The sequence below is a fragment of the Monodelphis domestica genome, chromosome 1 (genome assembly GCF_027887165.1).
Source record: "Monodelphis domestica isolate mMonDom1 chromosome 1, mMonDom1.pri, whole genome shotgun sequence".
NCBI classification, from domain to species: Eukaryota; Metazoa; Chordata; class Mammalia; order Didelphimorphia; family Didelphidae; genus Monodelphis; species Monodelphis domestica.
Window position 1 is genome coordinate 434,614,423 of NC_077227.1, and position 24,016 is coordinate 434,638,438.

General features: G+C 34.6%; 1 protein-coding gene across 2 annotated transcripts in view; it reads left to right on the forward strand.

The window, feature by feature from the left end:
• The window catches only part of RHPN2 (rhophilin Rho GTPase binding protein 2), a 113,871-nt gene that overhangs the window by 74,202 nt on the left and 15,653 nt on the right, over positions 1 to 24,016 (forward strand). For both annotated transcript variants that reach the window (XM_016433452.2, XM_007474775.3), the window contains 5 exons: positions 5,215 to 5,343; positions 8,610 to 8,685; positions 17,373 to 17,450; positions 18,307 to 18,431; positions 19,522 to 19,688. In XM_016433452.2, coding sequence (XP_016288938.1) covers positions 5,215 to 5,343; positions 8,610 to 8,685; positions 17,373 to 17,450; positions 18,307 to 18,431; positions 19,522 to 19,688 — 575 coding nt within the window. The remainder of the gene's footprint in view (positions 1 to 5,214; positions 5,344 to 8,609; positions 8,686 to 17,372; positions 17,451 to 18,306; positions 18,432 to 19,521; positions 19,689 to 24,016) is intronic.

Here is a 24,016-nt window from a genome sequence, read left to right on the forward strand (position 1 = left end):
ATTATTTGGAATGATGTTCAAACCTTAAAGCATTATACCATTAGCCATTTATGATTATTCAGAAATTTTAGGGAGCCTTTTTTTTATAAAGATTATCTACTTTATTAATGGCTTATTTTGATACTTTTGTGGATATATAATTTCATGGAACAATGTGGGTACTTCTCTCAGAAATGCAAATTACAAAGTATCTATACTTATCCATCCTATTCAACACATGTACCATTATTCTCTCATTCAAAATAACCACAAAATACAAAATGCTTCTGGAAGTCACTCTATTAAAGCACACTTAAGACTTGTGTAGATAAAATTATAAAATGCTCCTTTCAAGAAATAAGAAAAAACTGGAGGAATATTCAGTGCTCATGACTAGGCCATGACAATTTTTTAATAAAAATCAAACTATCAAAGATATAGATAAAGATATAGATAGAGACAAAATAATATAATTCTTTTAGAGAGAGAGAGAGAGGGAGAGAGAGAGAGAGAGAGAGAGAGAGAGAGAGAGAGAGAGAGAGAGAGGTGTCTGCTTTTAGTGGCCTTCAGGGTTACAGACATGGGGAATGAAGGCTCATGTTAGAATCTGGGATCTGCACACGACTGTAATTCTGGAAATATCTCTAATATACTATTTATTTATTTATTTTAAACCCTTACCTTCTGTTTTAGAATCAATAATGTATATTGGTTCCAAGGCAAGAGAGTGGTAAGGACTAGGCAATGGAGGTTAAGAGACTTACCCAGAGTGACACAGCTAGGAAGTATCTGAGATCAGATTTGAAACCAGCACCTCCCATCTCTAGGCCTGGCTCTCAATCCACTGAGCTACCTAGTGTGAGGAAGAGATTACAACATCAGTGAGATTGGCAAACAAATGCAAGGAAATGGAAGCAGTTAAGGAGAGAAGGAAGATTCCAAAGAAGAATCTGGTCAGGGAGGCAGTTAAGAAAGCTAGCATCTTGGGTGGCAGCTGGGTGGCTCAGTGGATTGAGAGTCAGGCCTGGAGATGGGAGGTCCTGGGTTCAAATCTGGCCTCAGACACTTCCTAGCTGTGTGACCCTGGGCAAGTTACTTAACCCCCATTGCCTAGCCCTTACTGTTCTTTTGCCTTTGTGCCAATACGCAGTATTGGCTCCAAGATGAAAGGTAAGGGTTTAAAAAAAAAGAAAGAAAGCTAGCATCTGAAACTGGTCACTTTTTCTCTTGGACTCTAGAGAAGGATCCAGCAGACAAACTGCTCTGGATTCCTGGCTAGTGACTTAACATTGAAAAGATTGGAGCATAGCTCTGAAGAACTTTTTCAGTTATTAACAATATCCCCTCAGAGACAAATTAACTTTACTTCCCTGTATTGAATCTCATAGAAGATTAAGGAGACCCTAAATTTCTTCTTTCCTTCTCCCACCTCTCTAACTTCTCTTCTTTAAGAATAAACCCCTTTCAGAAAGAGCCATAGTATGAGAGTAGTTTTTTTGAAATTTCTGATAACTCACCACATTGAGAAGAGCCATTAGAACCAACTGAGAGAGAGAGAGAGAGAGACAAGAAGTGGGGTGGGGGGAAGAAGTGAGAATCCTAGCTTTCCCTCTAACCTATTTCCTGGTGTCATCACTCCAGCATTTCTCTGCTACCTTAAATATCCTAGTGAGGAGCATCTATTACAACTTAGCACCCTGGAAAAGGTCTTACCCTTCAAACTGAGAAAAACAGTGAAGAAAAAAAAGAAAGAAGATGCTGCTGCAGATTATCTGTGGACTATTAGTGTTCTGTGCCATTGCTTTCTATTGAGCGTATACAATCATGTATAGTTCAGTGACTACTGTAGTCATGGACACTATAGGCTTCATATGAAATACCACAGCTTTAATAATGTCTATACCATTTACAACTGGACAAGTCATTAGTCAAGTATACGTTTTCACCATGGCTGCAATCCAAACTCTCTCTTACATCAAGAATATTGTTAAGTTTGTTACACCAAAAAAGGCAGCTCAGATCCTGGTGATAGACACTAACCTTGAGCAGATGGGTAAGAAGATGTGCGAGAAGTTTTTACCAAAGCAAGGGCAAGATCAGGCTAAGGATGAGAGTAGGCAAAAGAATACAGGGTTTATGGACAGATATTAAGGAGAAAGATAAGAAACCCAAAGAAAAGAACAAGAAAGGGGCTCAGGAAATTATTAAGGAAGAAACTAATGCTGAAAAGATACTACCTCTCAGAGACATAGCAAAGATATCTGAATCTGATGGTGTGGTTCATTCAAAGATCTACAGTTTTCCACCCAGGAACTTGATTCTATCAAACGTAGAATCCCAAAATTTCTCAGTGAGCCCTATGGTGCTTTGAAGGAACTGAAACAGGCATTTAAGATTTTTGAACTGGATTTCCAGGATTCGGAATTTCTCTTGTATGAATTATTTAGCCCCCATGAGCATTGGCAGTTTGTTGAGAAAACCAGGACAGACCAGCTGGCCCACTGAAGAACAAAGAGAAGATTTTGATTTTGCAAATCCTATAAGTATGGCTTACTTAAGAAAATGCAGAGAAGATCTTCTGCAAGCCATAAAATCATTCTGCTCTAATCCAAATGCTTGGGGTAAATTTGATAAGCTAACCCAAGAAAGCACAGAGTATACTGCAACATACATTGATTGATTAGCAGAAACAGCAAAATCCATAATGGGAATAGATCAAGATTCAGAGGAGTCTGTAGCACATATGAGGAGGCAGTTCCTTAGGAGTTGCAACTCACATTAAAAAAACCTTTTTAGAAACTATTTCCCCAAATTTGATATTGTGACCCTATCAGAGCTTAGAGATGCCACAGCATACTTATGGGACAATTACAGGGAACAACAATCTGAAATGAAAGAGTTAAAACAAAAGTTACAAAATACAGAGGAGTCACTCAAGCAGGAGATTGAGCACATAAAAAACATGAATGGCAGCTTCTCCTCTAAAACTGTAGGCCCCAGAAATTCCTAACATAGTGAAATGTGCAGAGCAGAGGGGGGGAGATGTTAGTGTCTTTCTATCATTAAAGCTGTTCTGGAAAAAAAAGGTAACAATGACTCACTTATTCCATGAACATATATATTAGTCAAATTGTGTTTTCCTGTTGTGATAACCATTAAAACTAGGTATCAAAATATAGTGAACATCGAACCAGACTTTCAAAATCACTATATTAGAAAATGTGAAACCAGAATTTCCAAAGCAATAAAACATATTCAATCACATCACTCTTGCTAAAAAACTATTTTTTAGATAGCATTAGATTCTTTTATTGTAAAAAATAAAATAACAATTATTTAAAATATTTTTATTTCATACTTAATCTTTTATATGCCTATATATTTATATCTATGTATATGTATATGAGTAGCACATGAATATAATTTATAAACCCAGATTGGATACTTGGTCAAATTCCTTCTATTGATTGGGTAGGTTATAAAAATTTGAGAACTTTGATCTTTATCATCTTTTAAAGATTCTGATAAGTTGTCTGTCCAACTGCATATCATAATCAGGCCAATGGATATTCTTCATACACTATGGATGCTGAGGCCAAATTCTTTTGAGACATTATAAGGGTTTTGTTTTGTTTTTAATGTAACCCTTAGCTTCTGTTTTAGAATCAATACTAAATTTCAGTTCTAAGACAGGAGAGCAGTGAGGGCTAAGCAGTTGGAGTTAGCTGACTTGCCCATAGTCAAATAGCTAGGAAATATCTAACCCAATATTTAACCCAAGACCTACTGCTTCCAGCTCTGATTCTATCCACTGAGTCACCTAGCTACCCTTATTTGGGACATTCTTACAGCTGTTGAAGGCTCGAAACAATTAATTTAAAGTAATTTGCAAATAGTGCTGGTAGATATCATTTATAGAGAATCTTTCATTTGGGCTCTGTACTGGGCATCTTACAGGACAATGACAAATACCTTGGCAAGTATATCTCTGCTTTCTGCCTCACTTGATGATAATAATCAGAGGACTGTTGAGTAAAATTAATTCTGTTTTTATATCTTCAATATATTTTAATATTTCACGTGAAATACTTTGTTGGAAGGGAGAGCTTTCAAGGGAGAGTTTTGTTCTACAAAGTTAAAACTATTTTCATTATCAACAAACAGTAAGCACAGTAACAATTTTCAGTTAAATGTACAACTGTAAAATTTGGTTTATTATATTATAATATAATTTGTATTATTATATTGTATATATTATATTGTCAATTTTTCTTATAAAATTTTTGTAGTGATAGGAGAGTAGGTATGTGAATTGAAAATTACTATTATTCTTTTAGTTTCTAGGTGTGGTGGGGATAATAGTAAGGTCTGAGATATTTTCCCTAGAGTTTTGGTATTCTTTCTTATTTAAAATAGCCTGAAAATCAACCCTTCAGTGTCTACAATATCTCATCCCCCCAGCATAGACCTTCTTTGTATAGATTTAGTTTACTCTAGCATGTCTTTCTATTTTTTTCTTATTTGGTGGCATTTTCACTTATTCACACATCATATTTGTAATTGTTATATTAAGAATCCAAGTGTTGTCACTTCATTGTCCTTGAAACTGAAACAAATTTGTTATTTTTAAAAAAGGGAGCCCTTTCTTTGTTGTGTCCTTTAAAGTTTCATTCTTAAATGCTTTGGGGATGACTTTGCTTAGTCAAGATTGTTGTCAGATTTTTTAAAATATTTTTTTTCCTTTTAGTTGTTTTAAGGAGGTAATAAGGCACATATTCTTCTATGATTCTTCTTTGCAAGATTTTTACACATTACTTTATAATTTAAATTTGTGTGCCCTTGGTCACTGTAGCTCTGTTTGGCAAAGTATTTGTTAGCTGATTTCTAGGCTTTCCTCATAATGGCAATTGTCTCTCAAATCCCTAAACTATATCAACTTTCAGTCTACAATATGTTAAATTATTTAGTTTCATTTGTTCTTATTTGACTGTGGTCAAACCTTCAAGGTGCTTTAGTGGATAACTTTCCTAGGTACTTTTTGGCAGTTTATTGCTTGAGAAACCTGAGAGTTCTACCATCTCATTTTAAAACATCTTTAAAATTCTGGGAATGCTAGTTAAGGGATTCAACAAAGCTCCCCTACAATGTAGAGTCTGTTCACAGTGCAATCTTGGAAATTCACTGAGTTTAATTCCCCCTAACCCCTATCCTATTTTTTAATTTTTTTTTTCCCAGAGCAACCACAAACAACAAAGTTCGAGACCAGGTCCTCTTGGAACTTAGTTACGTAAATTCAGATCTGCAGATCTTAAAGGAGGAATTAGAAGGACTTAACATCTCTGTGGAAGTTTACCAGAACACAGAGTAAGTCAAAGTGTTGCTATTTCAACACTTGTTATTGCACCAAACGTGAGTATACAGTGTATGTTAAAAGGAAAAGATGTTATATTTGGATTGTTGACACAAAGCATGACAAAGGTTGCTTTGAGAAATAAGTTAATTATAAGTCGCTGAAAGATGTGGTTTGAACAGGTTGCCAGAATTAAATAAAGATGAATCTGTTGAGTATGTGCTAAAATGAATCAAGTATTTAACAAAAAGGCATTTATCCCAAGTTCATATGTTGCACATTTTAACAGGAAGAGTTTTGTGCCAATGGACAGTGTCAAAAAACCTCTCCTCATCCTGTTGTTAGGAGTTGAACTTCTATGACTCAGGCATAAGAGGTTATTCTTCATAATTATGTTCTGGGGAAGTTTTGTAGTAGAAATAGGATGACCAACTGTATTGAGAGAATTGGTTTGCTGAACATAAGGACATAATTGCTACTGTTTTCAGCCATATATAGTACCTAAACCTTTCTAGCAATTAAAAAAAAAGAAAAAACTCATAAAAATATTGATGGGGAAATTTTGCTAAAATGAGTGTGGTGGCATAATCCTACATACTAAGGGGTCTCACCCTAGCTATGGAACTTGGGCATTGTGAGCTGCAGTGGACTCTGGGTATCTATACCAGGTTGCCTGAGAGGGACAGACTGGTTCATGTTGAAAACAGTAGGATCAGGCTTATAAGTAGCCCTTGTGTTTTCAACTCAAGTGAGATGAAGAGACTTAGTCTTAAAAACAAACAAATAAATAAAAAGTTATAGATGCATGATTTGAAAAATAAAATAAATGTAATGCTATGTAATTGGGTAGGGGAAAAGGCCAATATTCAAGTTTTGCATTCTGAAAACTCTAGTGGCAAGAAATCTCCCATTTAGAGGTCATAGGACTACAAGATGTAGAGTGAGAGAAGACCTTAAAAATATAGCTCAAAACCTTCATTTGTAGATGTCAGCTCACCTATAATAAAAGCATTGTTTTTGAGGGGAAAAAAAGCTTTGCACAAATCTTGAAGAATAATTTAATACCAGTGAGCCTTTTAGGGAGTAGGCATGGGAAACATTTCTTGAAAAATTCTGCAAAGTTTAAAGTAAAAACAGTATTTTATTTTATTTGGGTCAGCTTTGGATTACTGTTTGCTATGATCCTTTGAGTAGCATCTGAAAAGTTTCCCTACTATGGTTTTATGAATAGAAATAATAAAGAGAATAGCAGGAAATGAATCATTAGTGAATAAAATTCTTTCTCCATTTATCCTTATGAAGAGAGAGATCTCTGTATATTCTCCCATTGGAATTTTCTTCACTTTAGTTATGAAGACAGCTTGAGCAAAAATAAAATAAATTTGTATATCTGACCCTCCTGTTGGCAACATAAAATACCAAAGAACCAGATCATCTCCTTTGAGATCTTCCTTCAAACCCTTGCAAGAGATTCTACATGTGTCATGTTTAAAGATATGGATGAGAAGATAAAAGATAAATATGCAAATTCACCATGATAGCTTGCATTTCTACAAAAATTTTGCCTATTTCCAAATTAATGCTTTCATCTCTATTATCTTTTTCTAACCATTTTGATAAATTTGGTTTTCACTTAACAAACCATCAGCATTCTACCTAAATCCACCAAAACATCTTAAGGAAAATAATAAAGAGAATGATAGCAACTGATAATAGATACAAACATATTGCAGGCATTTTCTGTTCCTAAAAAGAAAGATCACACTAATGATTTATTTTCATTTTCATAACATCTCTGTTAGATAGGCCATTTATTAACTTTATTCCATTACTAAGGTATCAGATTAGAATTCTGTGATTCCTTAGGTATCAACAAATTAGTGACAGAACTAGGATTAGAACTCAGGAGGTCAGAATATGTATTGGACTAATCCTACTACTATGCTTTTTAATTTATTAATTGATTAAAAATACTTATTTGACACCTACTGTGAGAGAACACTGTGCTAAGTAGAAACTGGAGATGATATATACAACTTTATCCCTCTAACTACCACCAACTCTTTGCCAAATCTACTGAACCCATAATATTTTACTAGAGAAAACTTCCATGTTGACTTAACACTCATATATACTACTCTTTGGGTTCAGTCATTCAACTAGTTCTGAATCCAATTAACTGTCATTCATTAACCCAGTGAGCTTGTCTTTATGGATACTTTCAAACAATTAAGAAGCATTTATCAGGCACCTACTTTGTGTGCCAAGTGTTTGGGAATAAATGTAAGACTGGGAGAGTCCGCACTCTCAGAAAGCTTACATTCCACTAGAGGAATCAGCTTATTCATATTGAAGTAAATAAAGGGCACATTCAAATTAAATCCAAAGTCATTTTGGCCAGGAAGAGAAGGAAAAGGATGAGATAGCATTCCCCTAAATTAAGAGGCATACTCTCCCTATTGTATCCCTACTCAGTCCCTGGGGAGAGTTCATTCAGAATTAAAGTGGTAGATATAAAACATCTCTCCTATCTCTCTAAGACAATAGTACAAGAAGGGAAAGGAACTCTTAGGCTAATGCCCCTAAAGGTCTATAAAAAAGCTAAATTTGCTAGCTCTGGAGATAGGTAACAAGGTGGAAGCAGGAGAGTACCACCGACTGTGGCCCAAGGAGATTCTGAATTTTTAAGGGTGGTGACCCATAGAGTGTCTTGGAACTTGGGATAGTAGCCATCTTCTAGGGTACTCAATCTGCAAGTATAACAAGGGGATATCCCAAAGAAGAGATGTTTCAATGTGAAAAGCAAAGGGAGAGAAGAAAGAGATAGTTTAATTGTGAAATATGAGGAAATATTTTGGGCATATTTTAGAGCAGCGTAGGCAAAGTACTGGCACATGTGCAGAACCAGCACTGGAAGAGCTGCCCTGTTCCCCCTCTTCCTCATGCCTGAGGACATTTTTTGCATGCCATGCCCCTCTGTCCAGCTGCCCAAAGCAAGCATTTCCTCCCCTCTGGGTTAATTCTGGGGGTGCTCATAGGCAGCTTGAAATTGCACTTTGGACACAGGAACTTGAAAGCCTTCACCAATGCTGTTCTAGGGAATTGGAACACATTTCTAGGGAATTTGTAAAAGATAGCTTTTTTTTTTTTAAGAAAGCATATTATTCCAGCAGATGCTTTTCAGCTTATTACATAAGATGTTTGCATTGATAAAGTAGATCTTTTTATAGTAGTGTCCTGGTTGCATGTATTCATGTAGTTTTGTTGTATTTTCTTACAGAGAGACATTTACAATTCCCCTGATTCCCCTTGGCCTAAAGGAAACCAAAGAAGTTGACTTTTCAGTCCTTCTTAAGGTAAATCTTCAAACCTGAGCAATGTGACTAAGAATGAGAATCATTACTTAAAATATAAATATAGAAGTAGAAATGAAAGTCTGAACACGTTATGTTACCTTTGCTATATGCTTAATCTCATCTATTTTGCTATGTAAAACTCAGCTGAGAATCTTAAACATTATCACATTCCTATAACATTTTTATTTTAAATCAGCTTAGAAGTCCAGGTGGTAATATCCAGGTTAGCATAATCCATTTCTATAAACTTTTGAGTTAAAAAGAATATGTAGGTAAAATTTATAGTTTTAAAATTATTTTGAGAGTAAGAAGAATATATAACTCTGGTGTCTGGTTATCTCTCTTCATTTCTCTTCCACAAACTGAACTTAGGGATGCTTTTAAAAATTGTTTCCTATTCATTCATATTAAGAAACAAGGAATTCTTCATATTTATTCACTTTTTTATTTAAAAATTGTATATTGGGGGCAGCTGGGTAGCTCAGTGGATTGAGAGCTAGCCCTAGAGACGGGAGGTCCTAGGTTCAAATCTGGCCTCAGACACTTCCCAGCTGTGTGACCCTGGGCAAGTCACTTGACCCCCATTGCCTAGCCCTTACCACTCTTCTGCCTTGGAGCCAATACACAGTATTGACTCCAAGATGGAAGGTAAGGGTTTAAAAAAAAAAAATTGTATATTCTTGCACTTTTATTTCTCTCTTTTTTTTTGGAGAGGTGGTCTAGACAGAATATGAAGTAAAGTTTGGATTTGTGATTTCATCAATGTGGGCAAAGTCCCAAGTGTAGAAAATTTTCCCACTATAATAGATTGGCAACTCATCTGCTGTTTATTGACTTAGAGAGTTATTTGGGGGCATTTAAATGAAATATTACTTGCCCATGATTAGATACCTACAATGTCAAGCAGGACTTGAAACAGGTCTTCCTGAATCCAAAACTGTTTATGTCCTCTATGCCAGCTGCATTTGATTGTTCTTTTTACTAGCAATGTCAGCCTTGTCCCTATTCCTTCTGGAATATAACCTATAATCTCTCTTTTTAATTCCCCAACTTGACCCAGTCTGTGATTCCTGTTAAGAGTTAAAGCAAATCTAGATTTCAAGGAACATATTCCAAACTAAAGAAAAGTGGTTATTTAAGGTCTCCTGAGAATTTGAAGTAAAATATTAGACCCAGAGAAATTTAGAATGAATGGCATCTCATTAAAGTGGAGAAAAATGTAAAAATGGTAGATTGACTTAATACTAGATTATTAAAAAACTAATTGTAGTTTTAAAAATTACCACATAAATAGTCAGCATTTCTATATATTTACAACAAAACTCAGCAGCAGGAGTTAGAAAGAGAAAATCCATTTAAAATCACACTTTGAGGGACTTATGAGAAAGAATGCTATCCACATCTAGATAAAGAACTGTGGGAATAGAAATGCAGAAGAAAAACATACAATTGATCATGTGGTTCAATGGATATATGACTGGGGATTTTGAATTTCAGTGATTATTCTACTGCAGATATTAATAATATGGAAATAGGTTTTGAACAATGATACATGTATAATCCAGTGGAATTACTTGTCAGCTCTGGGAGGGGAGGGAAAGAACATGAATCATGTTCTGAACCATGGGAAGATATTCTAAATAAATAATAGAATAAAAAACTTTTAAATGAATAAATAATCCCAAATTCCCAAAATCCCAAAAATCACCAAAAATCTTTTTTATAGAATTAGAAATAATTATAACAACGTTCATCTGGAAGAATGATCAAGAAGAACAAGAATATCAAGGGAAATAATGAAAAAAAAAGTGAAGGATAGGGGCCTAGAAGTACCAGATCTTAAATTGTACTATAAAGCAGTGGTCATCAAAGCAATTTGGTATTGGCTAAGAGACAGAAGGGTAGGTCAATGGAATAGACTAGGAGTAAATGACCTAAGCAAGTTAGTGTTTGGTAAACCCAAAGATCCCAGCTTTTAGGACAAGAACTCACTATTTGACAAAATGCTGAAAAACTGGAAAACAGTAGGGAAAATTCAGGTCTAGATCAGCATCTCATATCCTATGTAAAGATAAATTCAAAATTGGTAAATGACTTAAACTTAGGGAATGAAATCACAAATAGATTAGGTGAATATAAAATAGTATACCTGTCAGATCTGTGGGAAAGGAAGGAATTTAAGACCAAGCAAGAGACAGAGAACATTACAAAATGTAAAATGAATGATTATTACATCAAATTGAAAAGGTTTTGTACAAGCAAAACCAATGCAACCAGAATTATAAATTAGAAGGAAAGCAACAAACTAGGAGAACATTCTTATAACAAAACTCTGTGACAGGTTTAATTTCCCAAATATATAAGGAACTAAGTCAAATTTACAAAAAATCAAGCTATTCCCTTAATTGACAAATGGTCAAGGGATATGAATAGGCAGTTCTCAGATGAAGAAATCAGAACTATAAATAAGGACATGAAAACATGTTCTAAATCCTTCCTGATTAGAGAAATGCAAATTAAAAGACTATGAGATACCACCTCACACTCAGCAGACTGCCAATATGGCAGCAAAGGAAAGTAGTAAATGTTGGAGGGGATGTGGCAAAATTGGGACACTAATACACTGCTGGTGGAGTTGTGAATTAAACCAACCATTCTGAAGGGCAATTTGGAATTATATCCAAAAAGCTTTAAAAGACCATCTAGGGGGCAGCTGGGTGGCTCAATGGATTGAGAGTCAGGCCTAGAGATGAGAGGTCCTGGGTTCAGATCTGGTCTCAGACATTTCCTAACTGTGTGACCCTGGGCAAGTCACTTCATCCCCATTGCCTAACCCTTACAACTCTTCTACCTTAGAACCAATCTAGTATTGATTCTAAGATGGAAAGTAAGGGTTTAATATTTAAAAAAATAAAATAAAAGACTGCCCTTTGACCCAACCCCAAAGAGATAATAAGGAAAAAGACACAAATTTTAAATAAAACTGGTCATAGTGATTACAACTAATAATATATACCACTTTCCAATTTTAACATGTATTTTGTTGAACAAAAGTTTTTTTATTCTATTTTTTTCAAATGATTTAGGTGAGAACATGAAGTAGCTTATATAAACTTTCCTATGCTGTAGTCTTTTAAAAATCTATTCTCAGCTCTATATAAATTATAGATTTATTTTTGAGTTGAGTTGTGGAGGATGATAATATTGTAAGAATTGAGATTATAATACTGTTAAGACTTATGAGTAGGAACAAATCAACAATAGCAGCGTTAAGCAGCATTTTTAAAGGGCTCTATGAGATTACGGCCAGTAGAATTACAAGTTATATACTTTTGTTTTATTTCTTCCGTGGACAAGATTTACTTAGGAAGTAATAGGTATAGATATTGTGGTTTAAATTTTTAGAGGGAACAGACTGATTGAGATAACTGACTACTTGGAGTAATCAGAGAGGAAGTGTGATGTGGTGGATAGAACAGTGAATTTGAAATCAAGATTTGAGTTCAAGTCCCTCCTCTGGCATTCATTATCCTTGAGACCTTGGATAAGCATCTTTACCTCATTGTGACAAAGAATTGGTGGTTCTCAGAGACTGCGCCTGTGGAGCATTAGCTTTGGCAGGTTCTTTCATGCTTAAAAGTTTTCAAGTATAGACTTGGAAACATACTGTCTATTTTTTGAGGACCATTTAAATTTTTTATTTTAATAACAAATTTCCATGTAAGATTTCCAGTCATATGATCCATATTATCTCCCTCTTTACTTCCCTGTCGATAAGCTATTCAGTCTGGGTTATACATGTATTATCATGCAAAACATTTCCATTTTATTCATTTTTATAAACCAATGATCTTATAGAACCAAAATTCCAGAACATATACCCAAATAAACAAGTGATAAATCATATGGTTCCATCTGCATTTCTACACTAACAGTTCTTTCTTTTGATGTGGATAGCATTCTTTTTCACAAGTCCCTCAGAATTGTCCTGGATCATTGTACTGTTAGTAACGTCTGTCATGTTTAATCGTTTTACAATATTGCACTTATTGTGTATAATTATCTGGTTCTGCTTGTTTCACTCTGCATCAGTTCATGTAGGTTTTTCTTGCTCTTTCTGAAATCATCCTGTTCATCATTCCTTACAGCACAATAGTATTCCATCACCATCATATTCCACAATTTGTTTAGCCATTCCCCAATGGAGGGACATACCTTTGGTTACCAATTTTTTGCCAACACAAAAAGAGCAGCTATAAATATTTTTGTACAAACAGGTAAAGGACCATTTTAGGAGGAGAGACTAACCAACAATAATTTAAAATCTATTAATGAATATTTTGGTCATGGATATCTATAAAACTAAAAAATATTTTTTCTAAATAGACTTTAATTTTCTGTAGTCATCTTGTACTTGTGAAGTCACAATGGCAGTGTGGTGCAAAAGAGAGGGGGTGGAAAAAGGGGAAAGGACCTACTTTGTACAGGGAGGGAGGGAGACAAGTTCGATCATATAACTTTAGAAAATTCGTGTGGAAATTTGTTAATATATGTAATTGGAAAAAAATAAAAAATTCAAAAGGGGGCAAAGACTTCTAAGAATGTGGATTTTTAAAAAAAGAAAATAGTTTATTAAGATTTTCTTAGCTATTAATACTTTAAATGTGAGATTTTTGTTTGGTGAACAATAAATAGACATTCTATTGGAGAAACTAAATCATAGCAGTTTGAAATTTTCACTAAAACAAAATTAGAAGACAAAGCATTGCAGTTAGGTGGAAGGATTATTAGCAGGTTTTCTTGGAAAGACAAACAAAGAAATTAGTATTATCAAAATATAAAGGCAACAAGAAACATTTTTCTTTTTAAACATGCACTTAAAAAAAATAAAATAGTGATAACTAGTACGTAGCAAGCTACAAATTCAGAACATTCATAGGGAAGCCCAGTCTGAATTTCTCAGGTGACCTCTGATCTTTGGCAAGTGTAGGTTCAATATTCCCATCACTAGCTGCTCTATCTATATATGCTGTCACTGCTTCTATAGGTTCATCTAGGGGTGGAAATGCTGGTAAATGTTTTAACAACTCTCCAAAAGTATATATGACACATTTTTTTTTAAAAACCCTTATCTTCCGTCTTAGAATCAGTGTTGTATATTGGTTCCAAGGCTGAAGAGCAATAAGGGCTAGGCAAGTGAGTTGCCTAGGGTCCCACAGCTAGAAAGTGTCTGAGGCTAGATTTGAATCTAGGACCTGTTGTCTCTAGATCTGGCTCTCAATCCCCTGAGCCACTCAGCTGCTCCCAACATGATGCTCTTTTTAGTTACTACAAATGATTAATGCTTTAAGTCTAAACAACTAACAAAACAATGACTCAAGACCTGATTTGCAGTATTTGCTGATATCCAATATTGCTGATTTTTTTTCTACTGAAAATTGAACATTTGGCTCTCAAGCCAGTTGAGCTGGCTCCAGTCAACCTCTTGGGTTCATCCATCTCTCTGTGTTGCTGTTGAGTACTACGCCTCCGTAGTTGCCATAAGCTGCTGAGGCTGCTATGGTGTCTTTTCCTTTAGCTCCATGACCCTACCTATAGAGAGGTCTCTTTGCTTCCAAGCCAGTAACCTAAGGAAGAAGTGAAAAAACACTCTTCCTTGAGTCACTCAGTCATCTTCCATTGTAGTACTCAAGAAAATCATTTGAAAAATACCTTACTATAAAGATAATTATAGTGTTTATACTAACATCTGTTTTGGGGGAATGTTGGTAGAGAAATCCTACCAAAACTCTCCAAATTCTGTCATTACAAGGGTGAAAAATGCTTTGTGAATATGAAACAGTTCACAGGCTTTAGACTATAGAAGCCTCAGGTTAGTGTTGCATGAATAATTTCCTTATTAAGAAAGTCATTGGACATAGGGAACACCAGATAGCATCACAAAAATGGAATCAATTGTATTTTAACAAATAGGAACTTCAGTCCAACTCAACAAGTATTTATTAAATGACTGTCATGTACCAGGCTCTATGGGATAAAGAGATGAAAAGGTGCTGACAGTCTGCTGAGTGAGAAAACAGCATGCACACAAACAAGAAAATATGAAATATGAACAAATAAAGGCCAAACCATTCTGGAGGGTACTGGTGGTTTGAATATTAACAATTGGAGAGATCAAAAAAGGTATCTTGTAGGGGGGTGGCATTTGAGCTGAGCTCCAAGGCTTCTAAAAGGCAGAGGTAAGGGGGAAGTGTATTCCAGGAATGGGGGGATAGCATGGAGTACTGTGAATGGGAACAACAAATAGGCCAATTCATTTGGAACAGTGTATACAAAGGGAAACAATGAATAATCAGCCTAGAAAGGTAAGTTGCCAATAATTTTATAAGGCTAAGTGCCTAGGAGAAAATTTGTATTTTTTTGAAGAGGCAGTAGAAATCTCCTGAAGTCCTTTTAAATTATACCTTATCATTCATTTTAAAAAATTTTACATAAATTCTCTCCATGTCTCCACTCCTTCCCCCCACTCAGTGTAAGGCAAACAATATAATATCAATTATACATGTGAAATCAAGTAAAAATTTTTCCACGTTAACCATTTTGCAAAACAAACCAAAACCAAAACCAACAACCAAAAAGTATGACTAATTTTTCACTTAAGAGTACATCATTTTTCTTTCTGGGTGTGGGTAGCATTTTCATCATAAGTCCTTTGGAATTGTCTTATTGTGGAGAACATTCTCCTTTGCATCAGTTTGTATGTCTTCCCAGGTTTTTCTAAAACCATCCTCTTCATCATTCCACAATAGTATTCTATCATGATCATATACCAGAACTTGTTCAGCCATTTCTCCATCTGATCTGGTATCCCCTCAATTTCCAGTTCTTTACTAATATAAAAAAAGAGCTATTTAAAATATTTTTAATGTGTAAGTCCTTTTCCTTTTTTCTTTGATATCTTTGGGTTACAGATGTTGTTGTGTTATTGCTAGGCTAAAGGGCATATACATAATTTTATAGCCCTTTGTTGGACCAGTTCACAATTCCACCTACAATGCATTTTCCCCACACCTCCAGCATTTATCATTTTCTCTCTCTATCCTGTAAACATTTGGATAGGTGTGAGGTGATACTTCAGAGTTGTTTTAATTTGCATTTTCCCAATACATAAAGATTTAAAGTATCTTCACATGACTGTTAATAACTTTGATTTCTTCTGAAAACTGCCTATTCATAACCTTTGACTATCAGTTGGAGAATAGCTCTTATTTTTATGAATTTTGCTCAGTTCCCTAGGTATTTGAGAAATGGGACCTTTATCAGAGAAACTTGCTATAAAATCTCCCCCTCTGTTTTCTGCTTTCTTTCTAGTTTTGGCTGCATATTTTGGTTTTATTGGCAAAGGCTTTTAAATTTTATATAATAAAAATTATCCATTTTACTTCCTGTGATCTCTTTTATTCCTTGTTTGGTCATAAACTGTTCCCCTAGCCATGTATCTAACAGGCACATTATTTTCAAATTTCTTCTAATTGCTTATGATATCACTCTTTATGTTTAAATCACATGCTCATTTTAACCTTATCTTGGGATACAATATGAGACATTGGTCTGTGCCTAGCTTCTGCCAAACTACATTCTAGTTTTCCCAGCAGTTTTTTTTTTTTATCAAATAGGGGAAATTACATATCCCCCCCACCTCCACCCTACTTGGATCTTTGAGTTTATCAAACACTAGATTATTATGTCCATTTACTACTATATATTCTGTACCTAATTTATTCCACTCTTCCATCACTCTATTTTTTAGATAGTAGCAGATTCATTTTGATGCTAGTGCTTTGTAATATAGTTCTAAATCTCACCACTTTTTTTTTCTGGCCAAAGCTTCACTTTTTTTAATTGATTGCTATGATTTTCTTGACTTTTGTTCTTCCATATCATTCAGAAGATTAGTTGTTTAAATTAATTGCCATAGCTATTTCTCATTATTGTTATTCTTTGTTTTTACTAATTCTATGTCCTAATAAGTGGGCATTATGATTATATAAAAATATCTTATTTGGGTTAGACTCTCCCCCCCTTAATATCTTTTCCTATCCATAAAAATATAATAAATTTTTGTTTTATTGTGATTCTATTTTCTTTTGCTATGTCTGGCACTTACCAATTCTTTTGCAATGTTTACTTTATGGAGTCTACAGGTCTTTGACTTTGCATTTTTTCATCCTGAACTATGCTTATCAATATATTTCTCATCATTCTCATTTATTTCCACCTTTCTATCGAAGTAATCAAATATCAATGTATGCATTAGTATGATTTAGAGACTATAACTGAATTTTTCACAGTGTTTTTTGTCAAATATTTCTCATGAATACTGCAATATGAGGAATTTCCTATCAACTATTATTTTTTTGCTTTTTTGGGCATATGGTAAAACCAACTCCATCAATTCCTTTTAGGTGTTTTCCCACCTTTTAGGTGGAATTTAGGTTCCAATGAAAAAATAAAAATACCTCCTCCTAGTTAATGAACTTATGCCAAACTTTTATAAAGTAGGTCAAGTAACAAATGTACAAATCTTAATAGATCTGTGAGCACTTATAATAATAACTAATGCCTAGGTCACTGAATTGTTTTTCAAATAACATGTTGAAGTTTTCTGTTTGTCTTTTTCTTTAAAGGATTTTATTCTGGAACATTACAGTGAAGATAGTTCTTTATATGAAGATGAAATTGCAGATCTTATGGATTTAAGACAAGTACGTTTTCATCTGAGATTCAATATAGTTACTAGATTTGCATATGCTCTTCATAGTATGTTTTATTTAAAAACATTTTTAAAAAACCCTTTCCTTTCATCTTTGAATTGTTACTAAGTATTCGTTCCAAGGCAGAAGAGTAGTAAGGGCTAGGCATTTGGGATTGTGACTTTCCCAGAGTCATGCAGGCTGAAAGTATGTGAGGCCAGATTTGAATTCCAGTCTCCAGTGCTGGATTTTTATCCACTGAACCACCTGACTGCCCCCATAATATGCTTTAATCATGACTTTGAGAGGCAGCATAGCATAGTGGATAGAATAATCATAATCATAGTAGCATTTTTATAGTGCTTTAAGATTTGGAAAACATTGTCTGCTCACAAATTATCTCATTTATTAGGGAATGGAAGTGTTAGATTCTTTTCTGAGCCTTTAGAGTAAGGAAGAAAGGGTTCATTGATACATACTGACTAGATGAAGCTGGGTAAATCACTTAACCTTAGTATTCTAGATCACTCTAAAACTATCAGTTAAAAAGAAGGTGCCAACCTGTATTTGGAATTTCTTCACCCAAGAATTCACAATAATAATGATTTCACAGATATAACCTATATTCTGTTTTCCTAGAAGTGTTATGTTTTCAATTCACAGTACCCCTATGATAAACAAATTGTAGGAACCACAAACCTTTCTTAAGCTAAATATCAAACTAAAAATTATGAGAAGCGTACTTAAGGTTGGATGAGGGGAAGTTGTAGGAATAGTGTGTTTTGATTTTATGTGTTAGATCAGTTAGCTGATTCTAGTAATAGGTTGTTTGCCTTTAATTCAGTATTCCTTTTCTAAATATCTTTAGGCTTGCCGCACACCTAGCCGAGATGAAGCTGGTATTGAATTGTTAACAACATATTTCATTCAGCTTGGTTTTGTTGAAAACAGATTCTTTCCACCCACTAGGCACATGGGAATTTTATTTACATGGTAAGTTATCATCGTTTTTCTCTACTTAAGTGAATTTTCTTTTATTCCTATTTATCTTAAAATTATATAATTTGGCCACATTGCTTTTGTCATTTTTTATAGCAATTTTCTAGTTGAGCTTATGAAAGATAGCTAAAGAGATGTCTACTATTTAATATTTACACAGCAGATCCCAAAGAACTCAGAGCATTTCACAACCATTGCCTATTTGCTCATCATAAAGTAGAACTGGAATTGTCTTAATTCTGACATTATAATTAAGGAAAATTGTGTCTTTAGAAAGAAAAATTCTTATTTTAGGCTGGACAGGTTGTTTTAATGAAGAAGCTTTTTCACAATTCTGAGGACATTAGATAGATACTAAGGAATAAGAAATTAGATTTGACCAGACAATGAATTTGTGTAGCTATTATTTTTAAATTTTAAAATCTTAGCTCAGTGGATTGAGAGTCAGACCCAGAGATGGGTGGTCCTGGGTTCAAATCTGGACTCAGACACTTCCTAACTGTGTGACCCTGGACAAATCACTTAACCCGCATTGCCTAACCCTTACCACTCTTCTGCCTTAGAACCAATACCCAGTATTGATTCTAAGACACATGGTAAGGGTTTAAAATTTTTTAATTTTAATTCATATCTTTTGTTTTTAAGTTGCCTTAATTTTTTAATATATCCCTTTCCTCCCCTGTGAGTTATCCCTTAAACCAAATTTTTAAATGAAAGATGAAAAGAAAAATAGTTCAGGAAAACACAGAACATACTAATTATATTTCATAATATTAAGTTTTCCACACCTATAGCCCTATACCTTTGTAATAAATTGAAGAAGGTACATATTCTCAACTCTTATCCAAGCCAAGTTTGTTTATTATAGCAACAACACATTCAGCTTCTTCTTTTAAAAGTTCTTTTCATTTCCATGTTTGTAATTGTAGAATTCAATGTAATCAACTCTGTTATTCTTGTGTGTAAACAAAAGCTATAATAGCTTGTGGGACCTATCTTTGAGTTTCATGTAAAGGATTGTTATAAATTTCTTTTCAACAGGAGCAAAATGAAGTTTTCTTTATCCTTAAAATTTCTTAAATAGGTATGATTCCTTAACTGGAGTTCCAGTCAGCCAGCAGAATTTGTTGCTGGAAAAAGCTAGTATTCTTTTTAATATTGGTGCTGTCTATACGCAAATTGGGACCCGAAGTAACCGACAGACACAAACAGGGCTGGAACATGCTGTGGATGCCTTTCAGAGAGCTGCAGGTAAAGAGGGTTGTATGAGGAAACATTGATTACTTGTAAAGGTGCATAGGGGCATCTGTGTGTGTGTGTGTGTGTGTGTGTGTGTATATATGTATGTGTATTTCAGTGAGATAAATTGTATTTAATTACCTTTGATACTCACTCTCTTTGTTCTTCAGAAAGGATTGCTATTATTTTGTATTAGACAGTTTTTTAAAAAATATCCTTAATTTTGCCAACTTTTTTGGCTTTGCAGCCATTAGGACCCAAGTAGCTATGTTTCCCACTTATAAAGGGCCCACAGGTTCATTGTTGACTTTCTGTGAAAGTGCAAAAAGTGAATTGTTTTATGATCCAAAACCTGTTGTCATCATTTGATTATGTGAACAGGATTCTGGACCTTGATTTTCCCCTAATATAAAAGCTTGGGTAGGTATAATGAATAATAATTGTTCCTTTGTAGAAGGAATACTTTTATTAAAATCTCTCTTTTTATTGTTCTGAACATATTAATAAGTATTACTGTTGCTACATACAAAGAAGATCAGAAAAGAGGACACATGAGGTTATAAATTTCCATTAACTCTTGCTTTTTTTTTTTGCTATTTAAAATTTAACATGGTAGTTCCAAACTGCTCTTCTTGTTTGTCCTTGTGAATTTTCTTTGACTCACCTGTTTATTTTTACAAAGAATTCATTGAATCTCTTTTTGTGTGTGTATGTTATTATTTTTTACCTTCTCTCCCTTCTAATAAATAAGTCTAATCAAATATACAAATAAATCTACATATTTGCTATGTTTGAAAATGTATGTCTTTCTGTACCTCTAGTCTTATCACATCTCTGCCAAGAGTGAGAAAGTATGACTCATCTTTAGTCTTCTGGAGTTGTGATTGACCATTAAGTTAATCATGCTCTTTCATTCACAGTTACGTTTGGAAAGGTAGAGTCATTGTATAAATTGTTCTTCTGGTTCTTCTCACTTCACTTTGAATTATTTCATATCTGTCCTCCCAGGGTTCTCTGGTCCTCCCTTTTGTTATTTCTTATAGCATAATATTGCGAAGGATTAAATTTGGGGGGGGTAGGAATTTGAACAGAAGTCAGGAGATTAGTTTCTTAAACACAAAACGCTTCGTTTATTATTAGGAAAATACAGATAGGAAATAGAAAGGAGGAAAGTGAGAGTAATCTTCTAATAGCTTATAACTATACCTAAGATCCCAATCCTAAGTAAAATATTCTAGAAAACCCTAAATCTATCTGCCTTTGAGGGCATTTGCTTCTGCTAAAGTCAGGTTCTGGCCTAACTTTTCTACTCTGACTATCTAATGATTTACCCACTATCTTATCTACCTATCTGTCTACCTAATATAAAATCAGTAAGGTTGTTAAGGCCTTAATCCGTTTCTGTCTCCTCACAGTCCCAGAGAGAGTGAGCCACACACTCCTCTCCCCAGGGGACCCAGAGACAAAAAGCTCTTTCCAACTGCCAGCTGCAACTGACAGTCAGCCACATCCTTCTAATTGTCACTAACTGACAGCCTGCACAGCAGGGGGGATCTCATGCAGAAATCTTTTTTCTCCCTTGCCTCTTAAGGAGAAAAAGGGAGAAATTAAGAAAAATTCTCTTAACAATATTCAATAATGTTCATGTATTATAATTTGTATAGTGATTCCCCAGTTTATGGAGAATTTTCCTACTCTGTTTCTAGTTTTTGATACATTAAAAGTGCTACTATAACTTTTTTGAATATATGGGTCAAGGAACACCATTTTGAAAGCTGGAATAATAAATGGCCAAAAGTTACTCTAGTCATAGGAATCAAAATATATAAAAGGTTTTGTTTTTTGTATTTTTAAAGGTATAAATAAAATTGTTCCTTGACTTGTGAAGTAAATGTGAAATAAATATTAGGGGTATCTCCATCCAACTCACCCCAGTAACTCAGTCCAGTAGGAAATAGTCATGTGTTCCTATTTCCCTGGGCATTCTAGAGGGTGTGGATGGTGAGGGCCTATGGAGGGCAAACCTTAGGCCAAATGAAGGATCCAGGGGGAGGAGCTATAGTTTTTAAAAAACCATTGTGGAGAAGCTGAGCTCTCCATCTTGAACTCACTCACTCCCTAGACTGGCACCTCTCTCTCTCCTTTCTTATCTCACCAGACTATCTCTGATAAGTAGCAGTTTGGGCACCAGCTGCAATAGAGGATTGGATTTTTACCTAAAGTTAGAAAGGCTGAAAACCCTTCTTTCTCCCTTTCTTTCTCTTTACTAATAAATTCTTAGAAATCTCCTCCAGTTTAATTTTTATTTACAACACCCCAACTACAGAATGTTAGAGCTGAGTCCCTCCTCTTTGGGTTGAGGAAGCTGAAGGCCAGAAGAGTGAGCTGACACAGCTGGGCCAGGAGTCAGGCCTCCTGATTCTTATAACAGTTTTTTGTCCACTTATATTTCTGCTGCTATCTTTCCTTTTACTTGTGGTACTAACTCAATAATAAGCCCATTAAATAATATATTTCTACAGCCTATTTCAGTGGGAATTGAGCCTGTAGGAGTGGCTTCTAGATTTATGTCCAACAATATGGAGCTCCATAGATTAATATTTTTGTTTACTGCTAAAATGACTGATAAAACTCCAAAGAAAAGACTTTACACTGGAAACACTTTCCTAGACAATCATTTATTCCAATGAACCAGCGATATCAGGTCTAATTTCAGAGTAGCCATTAACTTGTGTGACCTTGAGGAAAGTAATTACCACTCCATAGGCTGTAGGTTTCTCAACTGAAAAATTAAGGGATTAGATTAGAAGAGACTTTCATGGTATTTTCAGGCCTAAAATTCTGTGGGATACCTTATAAGAGGGAGAATCTTAGTAAGAATTATATGATGTCTTTTTTATGGTTTTTATCAGCATTTATGAATTTATAAAAATGGACATATTGATGAAAAATGTCTGGAAAGGCAGGATTACATAGTGGAGAGGGAGATGGTCTTAAAGTCAAGAAGACAGAAGTTGAAGTTCTGCCTCTGAAACACATATATAATTCTGGGCATGTCATCTAGTTCTTGGTGTTCCAGGCAACTTACTAAAAATATTACAGAATGATTGCCAGTCTATATTAGTAGAGGGAATTGCTTAAACTAGTGAAATCATAGGTTTGGACATAATAAAAATAATGACTATTAAAAATAAGTAGCATATTTATGTCATTTAAAACAAATAAAATAAAAAAGATAGTTCACCATAACATTTGGGAAACACTATAATCTCAGTTGATTCTCATAGCTATTGGTGGGATAAATATTATGAATATTTTTGTCAGTTAGTCAATAAATATTCATGCCAGGCACTGTTAAGTGCTAGGGATATAAAAAAATGAAACAGACAATTTGCCCTCAAAGAGCTTACAGTTGAATGGGGAAAGACAACACAGAAAAGGTAGCTGAAAATGGGGACAGGGAAGGAGAATGATGGAGTCATTTAGGATTCCCAAAGATTGAAATGGGTTAAGTGATTTGCCCAGGGGTCACAAGGCTAGTGTTTTGTTTTTTAAATTTTATTTAATTTATAATATTTTCCATGGTTACATGATTCATGTTCTGTCCCTCCCCTTCTCCCTCCTATCTCCCGTGGCCAATGAGCAATTCCATGGGGTTTTACATGTGTCATGATCAAGACCTATTTCCATATTATTAATATTTACATTCGGGTGTTCATTTAGAGTTTATATCCCCAATCATATCCCCATCAACCCATGTGATCAAGTAGTTGTTTTTCTTCTGTGTTTCTACTCCCACAGTTCTTTCTCAGGATGTGGATAGCTCTTTCTCAAAATCCCTCAAATTTATCCTGGGTCATTGCATTGCTGCTAGTAGAGAAGTCCATTACATTCAATTATGCCACAGTGTGTCAGTCTCTGTGTATAATGTTCTCGTGGTTCTGCTCCTTTCATTCTGCATCAATTCCTGGCGGGTGTTCCAGTTCACATGGAATTCCTCCAGTTCATTATTCCTTTGAGCACAATAGTATTCCATCACCAACAGATACCACAATTTGTTCAGCCATTCCCCAATTGAAGGGCATCCCCTCGTTTTCCAATTTTTTGCCACCACAAAGAGTACAGCTATGAATATTCTTGTACAAGTCTTTTCCCTTATTATCTCTTTGGGGTATAAACCCAGCAGTGCTATGGCACAGTTCTAAATTGATAAGGCTAGTGTTTGAGGCAGAGTTTGAATTGACTCCCAAGAATGCTGTTTTTTCCTATATACTACAATTTCTTTTTTAAAAACTTAATTTAATTTTACTTTTTGTTTTGTTTCATTTTTTGCTTATTTT